This window comes from Aquarana catesbeiana, linkage group LG07, assembly GCF_042186555.1.
Source record: "Aquarana catesbeiana isolate 2022-GZ linkage group LG07, ASM4218655v1, whole genome shotgun sequence".
NCBI classification, from domain to species: domain Eukaryota; kingdom Metazoa; phylum Chordata; class Amphibia; order Anura; family Ranidae; genus Aquarana; species Aquarana catesbeiana.
The window spans coordinates 321,622,117-321,639,055 of record NC_133330.1 but is presented as its reverse complement, the minus strand read 5'-3'; the positions used below and the strand labels follow the sequence as shown (position 1 = coordinate 321,639,055).

Sequence of the window (16,939 nt, the reverse complement as noted above, 5' to 3'; positions counted from 1 at the left end):
TTCTTCTAGAAGCACATTTGTGAGTTCAGGCACTGATGTTGGACAAGAAGGCCTGGCTCACAGTCTCTGCTCTAATTCATCCCAAGGTGTTCTATCAGGTTGAGGTCAGGGCTCTGGGCAGGCCAGTCAAGTTCCTCCGCCCCAAACTCGCTCATCCATGTCTTGATGGACCTTGCTTTGTGCACTGGTCCAAATTATTGCTGGAGGGGAGATTATGGTGTGGGGTTGTTTTTCCAGGGGATGGATAAATTGGATTTGTATCATCACAGAGTGGTACTGTGGATACGAGAAATTAGTAGATATATGCCATGTCCCGATATATTATATTTGGAAAAAAGGTTTTTGGATGATGGACTTTATAGGCACAACACTAACTACAGAGTTTTGTAAAAAAGTATATACATTTATTTATTTACAGAAACATATGAAACAATTTTAAAAACATTGACTATCCACAATTGTGCCTTGAAGCTGCGCTGTGGACCTTGGTCCCTTATTTACTTTTTTGACTACAATAATGTAAGTTATCTCTCATATATATATATATATATATATATATATATATACAAGTTGGCCAATTATATACATACCATCTGTTAGAGATAATACTATTCTAATGTTACGCCTGTTCACATAGTCCCAGAGTCCTTCTGTGGGCCTGGACCTGTGGCAACTGGTACAATGTGGTTTGGGGAAGCTGAGCAGCAATGTATACCATTAAATTATCATTGTATTGACAATACTGTGTATTATAACTATATGTTAGAAACTTAATTGTGATTCTCTATTCATAGACTATGCCCTAAGCTCCCATTTTTGAGTACGCATATCATGTAGAGCTGAGCTGAACCACGACGCACCGCCTCTTCTAAATTACAACTACATCATCCATTTCTTGGAGAGTGACCTTTGGGTTTCTCACTACTAAGTATTCTAGTTTTCTATGATACATAGGTGGTGTGTTGTATGCTTCAAGGCATAATTGTGGATAGTCAGTGTTTTTCAAATTGTTTCATATGTTTCTGTAAATAAATAAAAACTACGTAGCCTATAAAGTCCATCATCCAAAAACCTTTTTCCAGGAGTTGGGCTTGGCCCCTTCGTTCCAGTGAAAGGAACTCTTAAGATGTCAGCATATTTTGGACAATTTCATGCTCCCAACTTTGTGGGAACAGTTTGGGGATGGCCCCTTCCTGTTTCAACATGACTGTGCACCATTGCACAAAGCAAGGTCCATAAAGACATGGATGAACAAGTTTGGGGTGGAGGAACTTGACTGGCCTGCACCTCAACCCAATAGAACACCTTTGGGATGGATTCAAGCGGAGACTGTGAGCCAGACCTTCTCATCCAACAACAGTTAGAAAAGAAAAAGGGTACACACCGCTCCAAGCTGATGAGAGGTCTCAAGCACTGCTGTAAAAAGTCGGGTGCCAGCCTGGGTCCGCGACCAAAGAATCCAAGCAATAGAGAGAAGAATGGCGGCACATCCGAAATGAAAAATTGAAGTTTAATCGTGCTTACACATCCAATATCAGTACCTGACCTCACAAATGCGCTTCTGGAAGAATAGTCAAACATTCCCATATACACACTCCTAAACCTTGTGGACAGCCTTCCCAGAAGAGTTGAAGCTGTTATAGCTGCAAAGGGTGGGCCAACTCAATATTGAACCCTACGGACTAAGACTGGGATGCCATTAAAATTCATGTGCATATAAAGGCAAGCGTCCCCATACTTTTGGTAATATAGTATATATGAGGTAGCATGAAATAAACCCACCTCCATGCTGCCATATATACAGAATGCCAGTGGCAAGAGGGTAAAGTGTATGCAAAGCCACACTTCTTTTTTCTTTAAGTTTTGGATAAAGGGTTTGAACATCTGTGAGCTATTTGAAAGATTTCCCCCTACTTTCTGTCCCAGCAACCCAACAGGAAGTAAGAGGAAATCTCTCCAAATCATAGAGAAATCTCCTTTTAGACAGTTGTTACAACTATAAAAATGTGGATTCCTTGTAACGGTTTGTGGTCTGAAAGTGGTCACCAGGACAAACAGAAAGGGTAAAGCTCTCCAGCGGGGACACAGATAGCAATACAGAACCTGGCAGTGCCTATGCAAAAATATGTCTGTGAAAGTTCTCATTCATCATGGTCATGGATGGTATAGCTAGTAGTAGTCAGTCACATTCAGCTGGACATGTTCTGTAATGTTGAAGACGTTTCATAGTTTATCCAAGCCACTTCATCATTTCTACATTAGAACTAAAAAGGGTGGCTTGGATAAGCTATGAGATGCCTTCAACATTACAAAACTAGTTCAGCTGAATGCGAATAACTAATACTAGATATCCAAAAGTTAAAAAAAGAAAAGTTTGGGCTTTACAAACACTTTACTGAAAGAAAAATTACACTTCGTAAAACGTTTTCTAACCATTCTCTTTTCTCTGTATTCCAGGCCAACGGACACAGTTTTGTAAATATGGAGCACGAAAAGGCCGTTGCGCTCTTGAAGAGTTTTCAGACAACAGTAGACCTTGTAATTCAACGTGAGCTTGCTGTCTAAATATTTTTTATAAACAGTGACGATGTCCGTTAGACAGGTCCTCTCTTTTTTTTTTTTTTTTCTCTTTTCTTCATTTTTGCCAATTGCTGGATCAATGGCAAAGAGCAGTGCCAAATGTAGATGCTATGTTATAATTGATGGACAGACATTCACTATATACGTATGAAAAAAAAAAAAAGAAAAAAAAACTTTTACTTGGATAACAATGTATTAGATTTAATCATTTAGCCTGAGGCTTGGGCTGAACAGTGGTGCAGTTTTATAAAAAAAAAAAAATTTTCTTCCCAAAGCGGATCTCCTAGTTTTGACAGCGTGAAAGCACACAAGACGCTCTACTTGTACCCGAAAATCACCACCAAGCACTGCCTCAACGTTGTATATGCCTTTTATATAGAACATAAACAACTTAGAAGGAATCGCAAGTCATATTTTGACTTCTATACGAAAAAAAAATAATAATTACAAAATCATATTTTCGTAATGAACAAAGAAATTGATAAGAAAGTTATTTATTAAAAATGTACGCTGAATTAATATTCCCTTTTTTATATATGAAATAGATACTTATGCCTTATGGAAAACACTTTAAATGTATAGAATTAATGCCGTTTATTTCATTTGAAAAGAAAAAGCAAGGGTAGACTGGATGTCATCTAAATATATGTTTAGTATTTTTATAGCGGTGCATCAAGAGATGTGGACAAAGGTTGCTTTTGATTGAAAGCCCTCGGTGAAAAGCCAATCCTATGTGCAAAATAACAGATTCCAGATTTAGCTTCAATCTCTGCAACTTGATTGGCTGTGACAAAATCGATCTGTAGCCAATAAGATATCCAGACGCAAACACGACAAGGCTGGAAAGACCTTATTCAGTCTGTTCTACTAGCAATACTGTTGATCCAGAGGACCCAGATAAGGGTTGCCAATTTGTCTATTTTGACCCCATCATCAGCAATTGTGTAAATTCCTTGGACAATCACTCAGCTTTCTACTATTTATAGGTGAGGCTGTCATTTCTAATAACAAAGGCATTCAGTCTATATTTAATTCCATCTCAACAATGGTCACCAACACGTCTTTTCAAAAATCCTTACAGTGAAGGATCTATGAAATAATTTTGCATCTAGCGCTATCAGATGTTTCCTTTTTTAGGTCTAATTGATGTGTCCCAACTGTGGCGATTCCCCTTCACTACTTGTGGCGTTTCAGAAAGTGAGGGCAATCTCTCCAAAAGTGACACAGATAACGGTATAAAAACGCTTTTAAACCCATCCTCACCCTGGTAAGAGAAAAAGTGCTTTTACTACTAAAATTGTTGTCTGGATTTGGACTTTAGACTCCACCCAAGCTTGAACTTTGGGCAGGCTCAATCTGCCATTGACTTTCTTGTATGTCTTGAACCAGCCTTTCTCAATCCTTTTAACATAGAGGAACCCATGAAATAGTTTTCAGGACTCAGGGAACTCCCTACTAAAATTATTAGACATAAAGCTCATGGTACATTAGCGCATGATCAGTAGATTGTAGAGAGTTTTAAATAAATAAATAAAGAATGGGGTCTACTTAAAGTGTTACTAAACCCAGGACCTTGCATTCACTATATCTGGTCTCCCACAGTACACAGAACATGGAGATGCAATAGTTTTAGTAAATATAAACTGCAAAATACCTTTTCTCATCAGCAGTATATAGCAGTCTAGTGACGGTTATCAGTGTCTGGTTAAAGCTTGTAGGAGGAGTTTTCATTCTCCCTTGATTGTCCTATGAGGCTGCTTGACCCCTGACTCTCTGTCTGGACAGTGCTGATTGGCCCTGTGCTGATCACACTCTCCCAAGAAAAAAAACTGTCTAGCAATACACACTAAACCAAGCATGTGCAGCTTGACTGTGGAAGAAGGGGAGGATCAGAGGAGACAACATGATCAAACAGCCTTTTTACACAATGCAGAGAACTAACCTCTTAGGTTCCACGTTGAGTATAACAAGCATGCTTTATTGCATATACAGACTGATTTTACTGTTGTGAGTTTAGTAACACTGTAATAATCATAAATGAAATAAATAACATTAGCCAGAAAAGAAACCCAGACAGTGAAAATTGTAGTGACCTTTACATTGTGGTCAAAGTTGAAGTGACCCCTTACATTGGTGGCCAAAGTTGGAGTGGCCTCATACATTGGTGACCAGTGTTAAATGGAACCCCATATATTGGTGGCCAGTGTTAAAGTGACCTCTTACATTGGTGGCCAGTGAAGAAGTAACTCCTTACATTGGTGGCCAGTGCAGAAATTACCCCGTAACTTGGTGGCCAGTGTAGAAGTGGCCGTTTACATGGGTGTCCAGTATAGAAGTAACCCCTTACATTCGTAGCCAGTGTTGAAATGACCCCTTACATAGGTGGGCCGTGTAGGTAACCCCTTACCTTGATGGGCAGTGTAGAAGTGAATGAATGAATGAATGATTTGTAAAGCGCTGCAAATGCGAACTGAATCGCCTCAAGGCGCTAGATGCGTTCTCTGTTGTCAGCTTCTTAGAAAAGGAAGGTCTTTAGTTTTTTCCTGAAGGCCTTGATGGTTTTCTTCCATGCGGATGTAGGTCGGAAGAGCGTTCCATAGCCGAGGTCCTTGTACTGCGAATCTTCATTCTCCCTTTGCTTTGTAGCGGTATTTGGGAATGATGAGGAGGTTTTGGTTAGCTGATCGAAGACTGCGATTAGGTGTGCGGTGTTTTATTTTCTCTCAGAGATATAGTGGAGCGCTTCCTTGTATGCATTTGTGGGTGAGGCAGAGGGTCTTGAATGTGATCCGATTCTTTACGGTTAGCCAGTGTAGGCTCCTTAGGGATGGGGAAATGGATTCCCAGGTTTTTTTTCCTGTTAACAGTCTTGCCGCCGTGTTTTGGATGAGTTGTAAGCGCGCAAGCTGATATTGGGGTAATCCTACGTAGTGCGAGTTTGCGTAGTCGAGTCGGGAATTGATGATTGTTCCAACAACTGCCGCTTTGTCCTCTTCTGGGATGAAGGGGATGAGTCTACGTAGCAGGCGGAGGAGATGGTTAGATCCGCTAACTACTGATCCTATTTGTGCATCCATTGTCATTCCTGAGTCAAAGATGACTCAGAGACTCTTGGCTTTGGTGCTTGGAGAGATGGTCTGTCCGAAGATGGTGTCCACGGAGTCTTAGTTTTGGAATTTTTGTTAGCGTGTAGGAGAAAAAGTTCTGTTTTTGAACCGTTGAGTTTGAGGGAGCTAATGGTCATCCAGTCATCTATTAAAGTGAGGCATTTCTCTAATTGCTGATGATGGTCTTTTTGTCCGGTGATACGAAGGTAGAGTTGGGTGTCATCAGCGTATGAGTGGAAACAGAGATCCCTTTTTCTGATGATATTGAGGAGTGGGCGGATGTAGATGTTGAATAGCACTGGTGACAAGGGTGAGCCCTGAGGGACTCCACAGGAGATTGCCCGGGTTTCCGAGGTGAATGCTCCTAGTTTCACTATCTGAAAGCGATTCTCTAAGAAGGATGCAAACCATTTAAGAGCAGAATCTGTAGCTCCTGCTACTTCTGCGAGGCGGACAAGTAAAGTATTGTGGTCCACTGTATCAAATGCTGCAGTGAGCTCTAACAGTACCAGGAGACACGATTCTCCGTCATCTGCTGCTTCAAGGGCGTCGTCCCATATTTTGAGAAGTGCTGTTTCTGTGCCATGGCCTGGGCGGAAGCCTGATTGCAGAGGGTCCAGGAGTTGGTGCGTGTCCAGGTGGCGTTGTAGCTGATGTACTACTGCTTTCTCCATAATCTTGGAGATGGTGTTGAGACTTGTTATCGGTCTGCGGCAGTTAGGGTCCTTAGAGTCGAGATTGGGTTTCTTTAGCAGGCATTTGACGATGCCTTGCTTGAGGGTGATTGGCACAATCCCTTCTTTGAATGATTGATTTATGAGGTGTGTTATGGTAGGCGCCAAGATGTCGGAACATTCTTTCAGGAGTTTTGTGGGAATGATGTCGTTTGGTGATGTGCTGGTGATGTGAATATAAGTGACCCCTTACATTCCTGGCTAGTGTAGTAGTAACCCCATACATTGGTAGCCAGTGTAGAAGTGATCCCTTACATTGATAGCCAGAAGATCAATCTGCCACTGCTCTCTTCTCAAGTAACCCCCTAGTAACCTCTGGAGCAACCCCAGGGTCCCACTGGTTGAGAAAAGCTGTCTTGCACACACAAATATTGAGGTTTCTGAGCAGCAGCTTGGTTCTTCAACCCTTCTAAAAGACCATGACGAAGGTGTCACTGTGTTGCTTCTGGATTCCTCAATTATTTTTTTGTTCTGCAGTTTGGGGAATCCATCAAGGCACTGAGACACTGTCATTTGGCTTTTTAATGTCTCCCACATTTATACTTTCGGCAAGCAGCTTTGTGAATTACATCTCCTCTAAGATGCCTACTGCACCTCATAAAGAGTACAATAAAATAAAGGAATGTCAGAGTGGATTTTAAGGTGATCAGGTTCCAGCTGTCATTTTTCTAGTAGAGACCAGAAAAATAAGGCGAGCGTGTTATTGTTTAATATGTCAGCATCCTTCATTTTCCTTTCATCTGGGTCTCCTCAAAGGACGCTGCTGAGTACTTTTCAGAATTCGTGGCCTACAAAATGCTCATCGTTTTCAGGCATTTAACATGCTACAAAGGCCATCGATTATGATTGTCACAGTCCTTTAGTCTGCAAGGAATGGAGTTCTTTCTGAATGTTACATTGGTAAAAAAAAAAAATCGAACAGGCTTGTGTAATGTTGGGTATGTGCACACAGACATTTTTTTTTTCTGTATCATCAGGGTTAAAGACTGGAAGAAAAACATCCCATTGAATGCAGCTTTAATCTTCATATGCTCAGCATTTTATTTGTTAATACTTTCAGTTCTCAATCCTTTTATAGTCCTTCCAGTGAATAAAAAAAAGGACAGATTGAATAAGGAATAACATTTTTTTTAAAGTGTATGGGGGTTAAAGTGCCGCTAATCACCCATGATGGGGGCGCAGTCTTGCCAGTCTTTTATAAACTCATTATAAATTTTGCAATTATTACTTTGTGTTAACGCACTTTCACAGGGGTGAGCAAGGGTACATAGTTTGCTGTGTTCAGAGGTGGCTAACTCTATACCCCAAGAGTGCAGCCGGCCGCCCGGGGGGGGGGGGGGGAGTGGTTGCTTGCCACCGCCCCCCCCCCCCCACCACCAAAAAAAAAAAACAGCCGCCACTGGGCTAAACACAGTCTCTGGACGCAGCAACACTGGCCAGAACTCTGCAGAAACTCTGAACCTGAATGCACGTTGTCTATGTCCAGAGTCAATTAGATGCTCTATGCGCATGTAGCCAGTAAGACTAGTTACATGCAAAAGATTTGTACAAATTTGACAACTGCTGCTGGTTGCTGGACATTCATTTCAACCTCACAAATGCGCTTCTGGAAGAATGGTCAAACATTCCCATAGACACACTCCTAAACCTTGTGGACGGCCTTCCCAGAAAAGTTGAAGCTGTTATAGCTGCAAAGGGTGGGCCAACTCAATATTGAACCCTACGGACTAAGACTGGGATGCCATTAATGTTCATGTGTGTGTAAAGGCAGGCGTCCCAAAATTTTTGGTAGATTTAAACTGGGAGATGTCTGTATGTGCATACCCTGACCAGCCTATTCTAGGGACGCCATTCAATGCCATTTACGACAGATGATCATCTAAAGAAGTGCTGGCTGAACAAAGAGATGGTGAAAAAGGGAGGGGCTAAAGTTTAAGGGCCCATTTACAGCTTTGTAATGCGCGTATTGCCACAACGCACCGCAAGTCGCAGGTTTTGCAGTGTCATTCATTTTAAATGGCACCCCATCACTCTAACACAGAGCAAAGGCAATGCAGTGCACCACAATGCACTATGCTGCAATGTATTACAAATGTTGAGACATTTTGGTGGGTTGGCAGCCCATTTTATGCAAGGGGCTGGCTTACCACAATGCATGACAAAAATGTAAATGGGACCTAAATCTTTTATCTGTCAGATTACAGAGTAAGGGCTCATTCATAGGAGAGGGGGTGCAGTATGGTGCATATAACGTATACGCACTGGTGTGCATTGTGCACACTCACTGCTGTGCACTGTTGCATTGCACCACAGTCCTCGTTCTTTTTTTTAAGTGTTACTAAACCCACAACAGTAAAATCTGTGTGTATATGCAGTAAAGCATGCTTGTTATACTCACTGTGGTACCTAAGGGGTTAATCCTCTGCATTGTAAAAAAAAAAGGCTGTTTGAGCCTGTGAGCCTGTCTTCTTTGATCCCCCCCCCCCCCCTTCTTGCACTGTCCCCAATCCATCTGCTGATAGAACAGAGCCTTGCAGGCACTCTGCACATGCTCAGTTTGGTGTGTATTGCTAGAGAGACCAGATATAGTGAATGCAGGGTCCTGGGTTTAGTAACACTAACTTTATTTGACTAACATTGCATTAAAATGCACATGGTAATGTGTTTTTTTTAAGCATGCCTACATTTTCCCCCAACGCGTTAGTTTGGCGTGAACTGGGCACATAGACAGACGTTTATTCGCTGTGTCCTTGCATTGAGTAGCTCAGCTCAACACATCTGGTGTGAATGAGTCCCAAAACCTTCCCATCTGTTGATTTAGCCTGGAGACCTTCTTTAGTACTATTCCTTATTATAACTATATATTATATACAGTATATATTATATTATATATACTGTATTATATACAGTATCTCACAAAAGTGAGTACACCCCTCACATTTTTGTAAATATTTTATCATATCTTTTCATGTGACAACACTGAAGAAATGACACTTTGCTACAATGTAAAGTAGTGAGTGTACAGCTTGTATAACAGTGTAAAATTGCCGTCCCCTCAAAATAACTCAACACACAGCCATTAATGTCTAAAACCGCTGGCAACAAAAGTGAGTAACCCCTAAGTGAAAATGTCCAAATTGGACCCAATGAACTATTTTCCCTCCCCGGTGTCATGTGACTCATTAGTGTTACAAGGTCTCAGGTATGAATGGGGAGCAGGTGTGTTAAATTTGGTGTTATCGCTCTCACTTTCTTATACTGGTCACTGGAAGTTCAACATGGCACCTCATGGCAAATAACTCTCTGAGGATCTGAAAAAAATAATTGTTGCTACACATAAAGATGACCTAGGCTATAAGAAGATTGCCAAGACCCTGAGCTGCAGCACGGTGGCCAAGACCATACAGGGGTTTAACAGGACAGGTTCCACTCAGAACAGGCCTCGCCATGGTCAACCAAAGAAGTTGAGTGCAAGTGCTCAGCGTCATATCCAGAGGTTGTCTTTGGGAAATAGACGTATGAGTGCTGTCAGCATTGCTGCAGAGGTTTAAGGGGTGGGGGGGGGTGGGGGGTGGGGGGTCAGCCTGTCAGTGCTCAATCCATACGCTGCACACTGCATCAAATTGGTTTGCAAGCGTGTGTGGCAGCAACCAGGTAAGGAGTGCAAGGACAAGTGTGTCTTGCCCATGGTCAAGCATGGAGGTGGAAGTGTCATGGTCTGGGGCTGCATGAGTGCTGCCGGCACTGGGGAGCTACAGTTCATTGAGGGAACCATGAATGCCAACATGTACTGTGACATACTGAAGCAGAGCATGATCCCCTCCCTTCGGAGACTGGGCTGTAGGGCAGTATTCCAACATGATAACGACCCCAAACATACCTCCAAGACGACCACTGCCTTGCTAAAGAAGCTGAGGGTAAAGGTGATGGACTGGCTAAGCATGTCTCCAGACCTAAACCCTATTGAGCATTTGTGGGGCATCCTCAAATGGAAGGTGGAGGAGCGCAAGGTCTCTAACATCCACCAGCTCCGTGATGTCGCCATGGAGGAGTGGAAGAGGACTCCATTGGTAACCTGTGAAGCTCTGGTGACCTCCATGCCCAAGAGGGTTAAGGCAGTGCTGGAAAATAATGGTGACCACACAAAATATTGACACTTTGGGTCCAATTTGGATAGTTTCACTTTTGTTGCCAGCGGTTTAGACATTAATGGCTGTGTGTTGAGTTATTTTGAGGGGACAGCAAATTTACACTGTTATACAAGCTGTACACTCACTACTTTACATTGTAGCAAAGTGTAATTTCTTCAGTGTTGTCACATGAAAAGATAGAATAAAATATTTACAAAAATGTGAGGGGTGTACTCACTTTTGTGAGATACTGTGTATATATACAGTATATATGAAATATAATTCACAGAACCAGCTGTTTATTTATCTTGCTTTCAGAAAATTGAACCCTTGACAACTGTTTCCAGACCTCCTCCTGTGCCTGATGTCTTGTCATTGGCTGAGCCAACTATGGGCCAATGGAGTCAGCAGACACAGCCAACCACAGAACAGGGAGGAGTTCCGGCAGTACAAAAATAACTTTCAAGAAGTAACTTAGCTAAAAGCAAGCCAATCCTGCTGCAGAGCAAACCCTACATTTGCTGCAATGAGAGTGTCCATAAATGGTATGAGTGCCCATCCTTCATCATCTAGCCAGTGGACTCTTACCAACAATGAATTGGATGTTCTAATATGATTGTCACCAATGTGCAGACTTCCTTCCTATGAAATCTGATGAATGTGAAAACTCTGGGGATGAAATTCAGTTTCTTCATGTTGATAAAATAGATTTGTAGTTTTTCTTTTTGATGTTTGTGCAAGATGGAGCTTTGAGGACTGTTAGCTATTTTCAATGGCATGTGACCCGTCCCCTCCTCCGCTCACCTTTTTTTAGCTCTGTTTATTCTTAGGATATTTTTCCATGCTTTGAAACTTTTGTGGAAGATTTTGAATAAAAGTGATTCAGATCATTAACAGCTGATCTTTCTTCCAACAGGGTCCATTCTGCCCAAAAATGGGGATCTTTTTTTTTTTGGGTGGACTGGGCCAAGGTCTGATTCCCTGCCAATGCTTAAAGCTGCCACGGGGAGATTTTCTGCCATCCTTAACACAGCTATTATTAATATTTCTATTAAAAGAAAAGGCAAGCTTGGATTTTTAGCTGAGCTGTTGTTGTCACTGGCCTGGTTTCACCACCTAGTCCTATATATTTAAAGCGCATCTCCTGTGAAGGTAAAACTCTTCCCTGCAGTGGGTCTGCCCCCGCACTGTAAGGGTTAAATGCTTGTTTACATTCAACAAAAGAAGCAACTCCCAATGAGGAGGAGAGGTCTTGGTGCTCGGGCTTGGAGTGTCTTCGTCTCACTCGATTGAAGCGATAGCAAGGATGAACAGGCGGCAACCTGAAACATCCAAATGAGGTCGTATTTATTTGCTACAGGGTGAGTACAGGATAAAAAACGCACACGTTTCGACGGAAGGCCACGCGTTTTGATCGAAGGCCTTCAGCCGAAAAGAGTAAGCTTTTTAATCCTGTAACCACTCTGTAGCAAATAAAGATTATCGCATTTGGATGTTTCGGGTTGCCGGCTGTTCATCCTTGCTAAATTCTTGTTTAGGTCTAGGGCAGTGGTTCTCAGCCATCAGGCTGTGACAAACTGCCAGGCTGCGGCCTCCCTCGTCTAAGGCCTCCAGCTAGCTGCAGATCTCCTAACCTCCAATAGTGCCTCTCAGTTACCATTAGTCCATCCAACCTCCCATAGTGGCCCGCAGCCCCGCTAAGAGTCCTCAGTAACCAAAGTGCCCATTAACCTCCCACAGTGCCCCTCAACCCTGCAGTGACTAAGGCTTTCAGCCAAAACGTGTATGTTTTTTATCCTGTACTCACCCTGTAGCAAATAAAAATGATCCCATTTGGATGTTTCGGGTTCTGCTAAATGCTTGTTTAGGTATAGGGTAGTGGTTCTTAGCCATCAGGCTGTGACAAACTGCCAGGCCGCAGCCTTTCTCCTCTAAGGCCTCCAAGTAGCTGCAGATCCCCTAACCTTCAATAGTTCCTCCTAGCTCCCATAGTTCTATACAACCTCCCATAGTGGCCCTCAGCACCCCTAAGGTCCTTCACAATCCAAATGCCCACTAACCTCCCACAGTGCCCCTTAACCCTGCAGTGACTAAGACCTTCAGCTGAAATGCGTACTTTTTTTTATCCCGTACTCACCCTGTAGCAAAAAAAGATTATTGCACTTGGATGTTTTGGGTTGCCGGCTGTTCATCCTTGCTAAATGCTTGTTTAGGTCTAGGGGAGTGGTTCTCAGACATCAGGCCGTGACAAACTGCTGGGCCTCTAAGGCCTCCAGCTGGCTGCAGATCCCCTAACCTCTAATAGTGCCTTGAAGCTCCCATAGATCCATCCAACCTCCCATAGTGGCCCGCAGCCCCGCTAAAAGCCCTCAGTACCCAAAGTGCCCACTAACCTCCCACAGTGCCCCTCAATCGTGCGGTACCCCCTAGCTTGATGCTAAGCCTGCAGCCCCTATATAGTGCCCCCAAAATTGCCCCCTAGCCCCTGCAGTGTCCTCCAGTCTACCACATTGCCCAGCTCCTTCAGGAAGCCTCAACCTCTACAGCACCACCAAGTTTGCCGCAGTTTGCCAAACCACTCCAGAACTTTTGCCCCCCCCCCTCACACACACAACACAAAGTGACACCCAGTCCATCCAAAGCCTTACAGAATGTTAATACATAATTTGTATTCCCATATGTTTATTGTGTGAGTATACACTTTTTTTTTTAATGTTGGGTTACGGAAGGTTTTGGAAGAATCTACCATACCTTGGTCAGTCCCAATAAGGTTGAGAACCATTGGCCTAGGGAATGGGAACAGCAGTTTTATTTACAAGATCCTCCACTCCACCAGCAGTTGTTGCTCTCCTCTACTCCCCTACACACGGCTTTAGAATGTTCCTGGGCGTCCTCATGTCCATTGCAGTGCTATGGGCTCTTCATTGGTCTTGATGACATCAGACTGCAGAAGAGCAGAGAAGAAGAGGCTGTGGGTGCTTTGCAGCATGGAGGAAGCCTGTGGGCATGGAGGATCGGGTAAGTAAAACTTCTTTATATGTTCCCCTAGACTTAAAAACCCTTGTAGAGCTGGATTATTTGTTAGAAGATATAGAAAATGTACAAGCACTAACACAGGCTTGGAGGCACTGGGATTGCTGTCTATACTGGTTTCTAACGTCCCCAGTTCTCCCCTGACATACATGATGTGGTAGGCCAGCTGCTTTCTATGTTGCTTCCATTGCAGACCTCCAGTGGTCTATGGCCCATGTCTCCCTCATATTTTATAGGCAGTCTGACAGCCAACTGAAGGGGTGCAAATGGCAGTTTGACAACCTTACTGCTAATTGCAAGGCAGCAACTTAGCAATGTCAACCTGAAACAGGAAGTGCTGTTAATGGCAGGATCTCCAGGTCAGGAACTTTGCAACAGATTAAGAAAAAAAATATTTCCATAGGAGAAATATATACAGAGAGACATGCTGCCAAACATATTAAAAAAATAATTTCCCCAAAAATTGCAATTTAATGCAACGCATTTTACATGTATCTTTTCTCCTTTTAATTTCCAATTTACACCCCACAAACAAGTAAAATCATGGACGTGTGACTCAAGATGCACTAATTAAAACAAGTATTTTTTTAAATTAGCATTTTTAGTGCATTTTGTTAAGTGTTGCCTTGGACTATAAAGTTACACGCGAGCCAAGCAAAATGCAGCAAGTGAAGTGCGTTCCTAAAAATGCAACACACTAATGTGGTTTTGGGGAGATGTGAACATACAGGGGTTGATCTATTAAAGGCAAATAGACTGTGAACTTTGCAAGCACAATTGCACTCTGCAAGGGGATCTGCTGCAGAGCTTAGTAAATGAGGCGAAGCATCACTTTGCAAAGAATACCCAATCACATGCAAGGGAAAAGTCAGCAGAGCTTCCCCTCATTTACTAAGCTCTGGAGCAAATGCCCTTGCAGAGTGCAAATGCCCTTGCAGAGTGCAAATGCCCTTGCAGAGTGCAACTGCACTTGCAAAGTGCACAGTCTATTTACCTTTGGTAATAGTGTAGTAGTGACGCAGGGATAAGTATGACAACTCCAGGCCCTGCTCCTTAAAAATGTAAGAATGGCAATTCCCTTTCAAGCTGAACTCCAGCTACAGTAATGTATTACATGTGTTTTTATATGCAGCTACCTTAGGTTCCTGAATCTTGATATAAGTCTCCTGGAATACAGCCTCCGCTATACATCAATGAAAAAGAAAGTTGGCAAAGAATTTGCAGCAAAAGGTGCCAATCAGGGTCTTCTGCAGTGCACATGTGATTACAGGAGGGGAAAGAAGTATTTTCACCATGCTAGTACTTCTTCCCTGTCCAATATAATGCTGGATTCATCGGGTTTTGCTGTTTCTACAATTGAAGTGGAGGGCCTGGAGTGGGGAACGGTTTTCTTGTTTTTTTCTGTCTGTGTCCCCACTGCTTAGATTCACACTTTTTGCCCCGGTGACCACTGTCAGCCTTTAGACATCAAAGAAATTCTGGACAGCCACACGCCAAAGATATTTGCATTTATTCCATAAGGTGTCATCCAAAATACAGGTCACAGCAAAGCGGAACAAAGCTTACGCGTTTCGCACTACAGGGAGTGCTTAGTCATAGCTCAGCTATGACTAAGCACTCCTTGTAGTGCAAAACACGTAAGCTTTTTTCCACTTTGCTGTGACCTGTATTTTGGATGACACCTTATGGAATAAAGGCAAATATCTTTGGAGTGCTGCTGTCCAGAATTTCTTTGATGTCTAAATGCCATAGCATTGCCAGCACCTGGACTTCTAGACTGAAGGAGATGCCTTTTACCTTGATCTGACCCACCTGGAGCAGTGATACTTTCTCTCTACTTGGACCAGTGTCAGCATGACAAAGTGATAGGAAAGCTCAAATTTTACAGTTGTCTCTGTAATAAGGACACCTGTCCTGGTGACCGCTTCCTGCATTTTAGGTGACATTTCAACTCACTTTCTGTTGTGTCACTTGGACAGGAAGTAATGGGAAGTTTCCCCAGTGGGGACACAGCTAAAAAATACCTTTTTAAAGCCCCATTCTGCATGGCATGAACCAGGGCTTTTTTTCAGCGGAAACGCGGGGGAAAGTTCTGATTGGGGTGCTGGGGTATGCTGGAGGGTCTATTGATTTTGGTTGCTGGGGTATCTATTGTCACTGAGGGGGGGGGGGGTTATTTGATGCTTGGGAGGTCTATTGTTGCTGGTGGGGATTTATTTTTTCTACATATTTTATTTTTATGTTGCTAGGGGATCAAGTTTTGCTGGGAGGGACCTCATGTTGAGGGAGGGGTCTATTGTTGCTGGCTGCTGGAGGGTCTATTGATTCTGGTTGCTGGGGGGAATCTATTGTTACTGGGGGAGGGGATCATTTGTTGTTAGGGAGGTCTATTGTTGCTGGTGGGGGATTTATTTTTGCTGGGGGTGGGGGGAGTCTTATGCTGCTATGGGGTAATTTTTTGCTGGGAGGGACCTACTGTTGAGGGACACAGCTAGAAAATACCTTTTAAAGCCCCATTCTGCATGGTATGAACCAGGGCTTTTTTTCAGCGGGAATGTGGGGGAACGTTCTGAATGGGGTGCTGGGGTATGCTGGAGGGTCTATTGATTCTGGTTGCGGGGGTATCTATTGTCACTGGGGGGGAGGTCATTTGATGCTTGGGAGGTCTATTGTTGCTGGTGGGGGATTTATTTTTGCTTCATATTTATTTTTATGTTGCTGGGGGGGACCTCCTGTTGAGGGAGGGGTCTGTTGCTGGCTTCTGGATGGTCTATTGATTCTGGTTGCTGGGGGGAATCTATTGTTACGGGGGGAGGGGATAATTTGTTGCTAGGGAGGTCTATTGTTGCTGGTGGGGGGTTTATTTTTGCTGGGGGGGGGTCTTATGCTGCTATGGGGTAATTTTTTGCTGGGAGGGACCTACTGTTGAGGGACACAGCTAGAAAATACCTTTTAAAGCCCCATTCTGCATGGCATGAACCAGGGCTTTTTTGCTGGAGGGTCTATTGATTCTGGTTGTTGGGGTATCTATTGTCATTGGGAGGTCTATTGTTGCTGGTGGGGGATTTATTTTTGCTTCATATTTATTTTCATGTTGCTAGGGGATCAATTTTTGCTGGGAGGGACCTCCTGTTGAGGGAGGTGTCTATTGTTGCTGGCTGCTGGAGGGTCTATTTATTCTGGTTGCTGGGGGGATCTATGGTTACTGGGGGAGGGGATAATTTGTTGCTAGGGAGGTCTATTTTGGCTGGTGGGGGATTTATTTTTGCGGGGGGGGGGAGTCTTACGTTGCTATAGGGTAAGTGTTTGCTGGGAGGGACCTACTGATGAGGGAGGTGTCTATTGTTGCTGGCTG

At 43.3% G+C, this 16,939-nt stretch overlaps 1 protein-coding gene across 5 annotated transcripts in view; it reads left to right on the top strand.

Moving 5' to 3' along the window:
• LRRC7 (leucine rich repeat containing 7) overlaps positions 1 to 6,649 on the top strand; it is a 508,948-nt gene extending 502,299 nt beyond the window's left edge. For 4 of the 5 annotated variants that reach the window (XM_073593758.1, XM_073593756.1, XM_073593759.1 and 1 more), the window contains one exon: positions 2,458 to 6,649. In XM_073593758.1, coding sequence (XP_073449859.1) covers positions 2,458 to 2,565 — 108 coding nt within the window. In that variant the 3' untranslated portion in view covers positions 2,566 to 6,649. The remainder of the gene's footprint in view (positions 1 to 2,457) is intronic. The other variant, XM_073593761.1, reaches the window with a different exon arrangement.
• Positions 6,650 to 16,939: the final 10,290 nt, after the last annotated feature.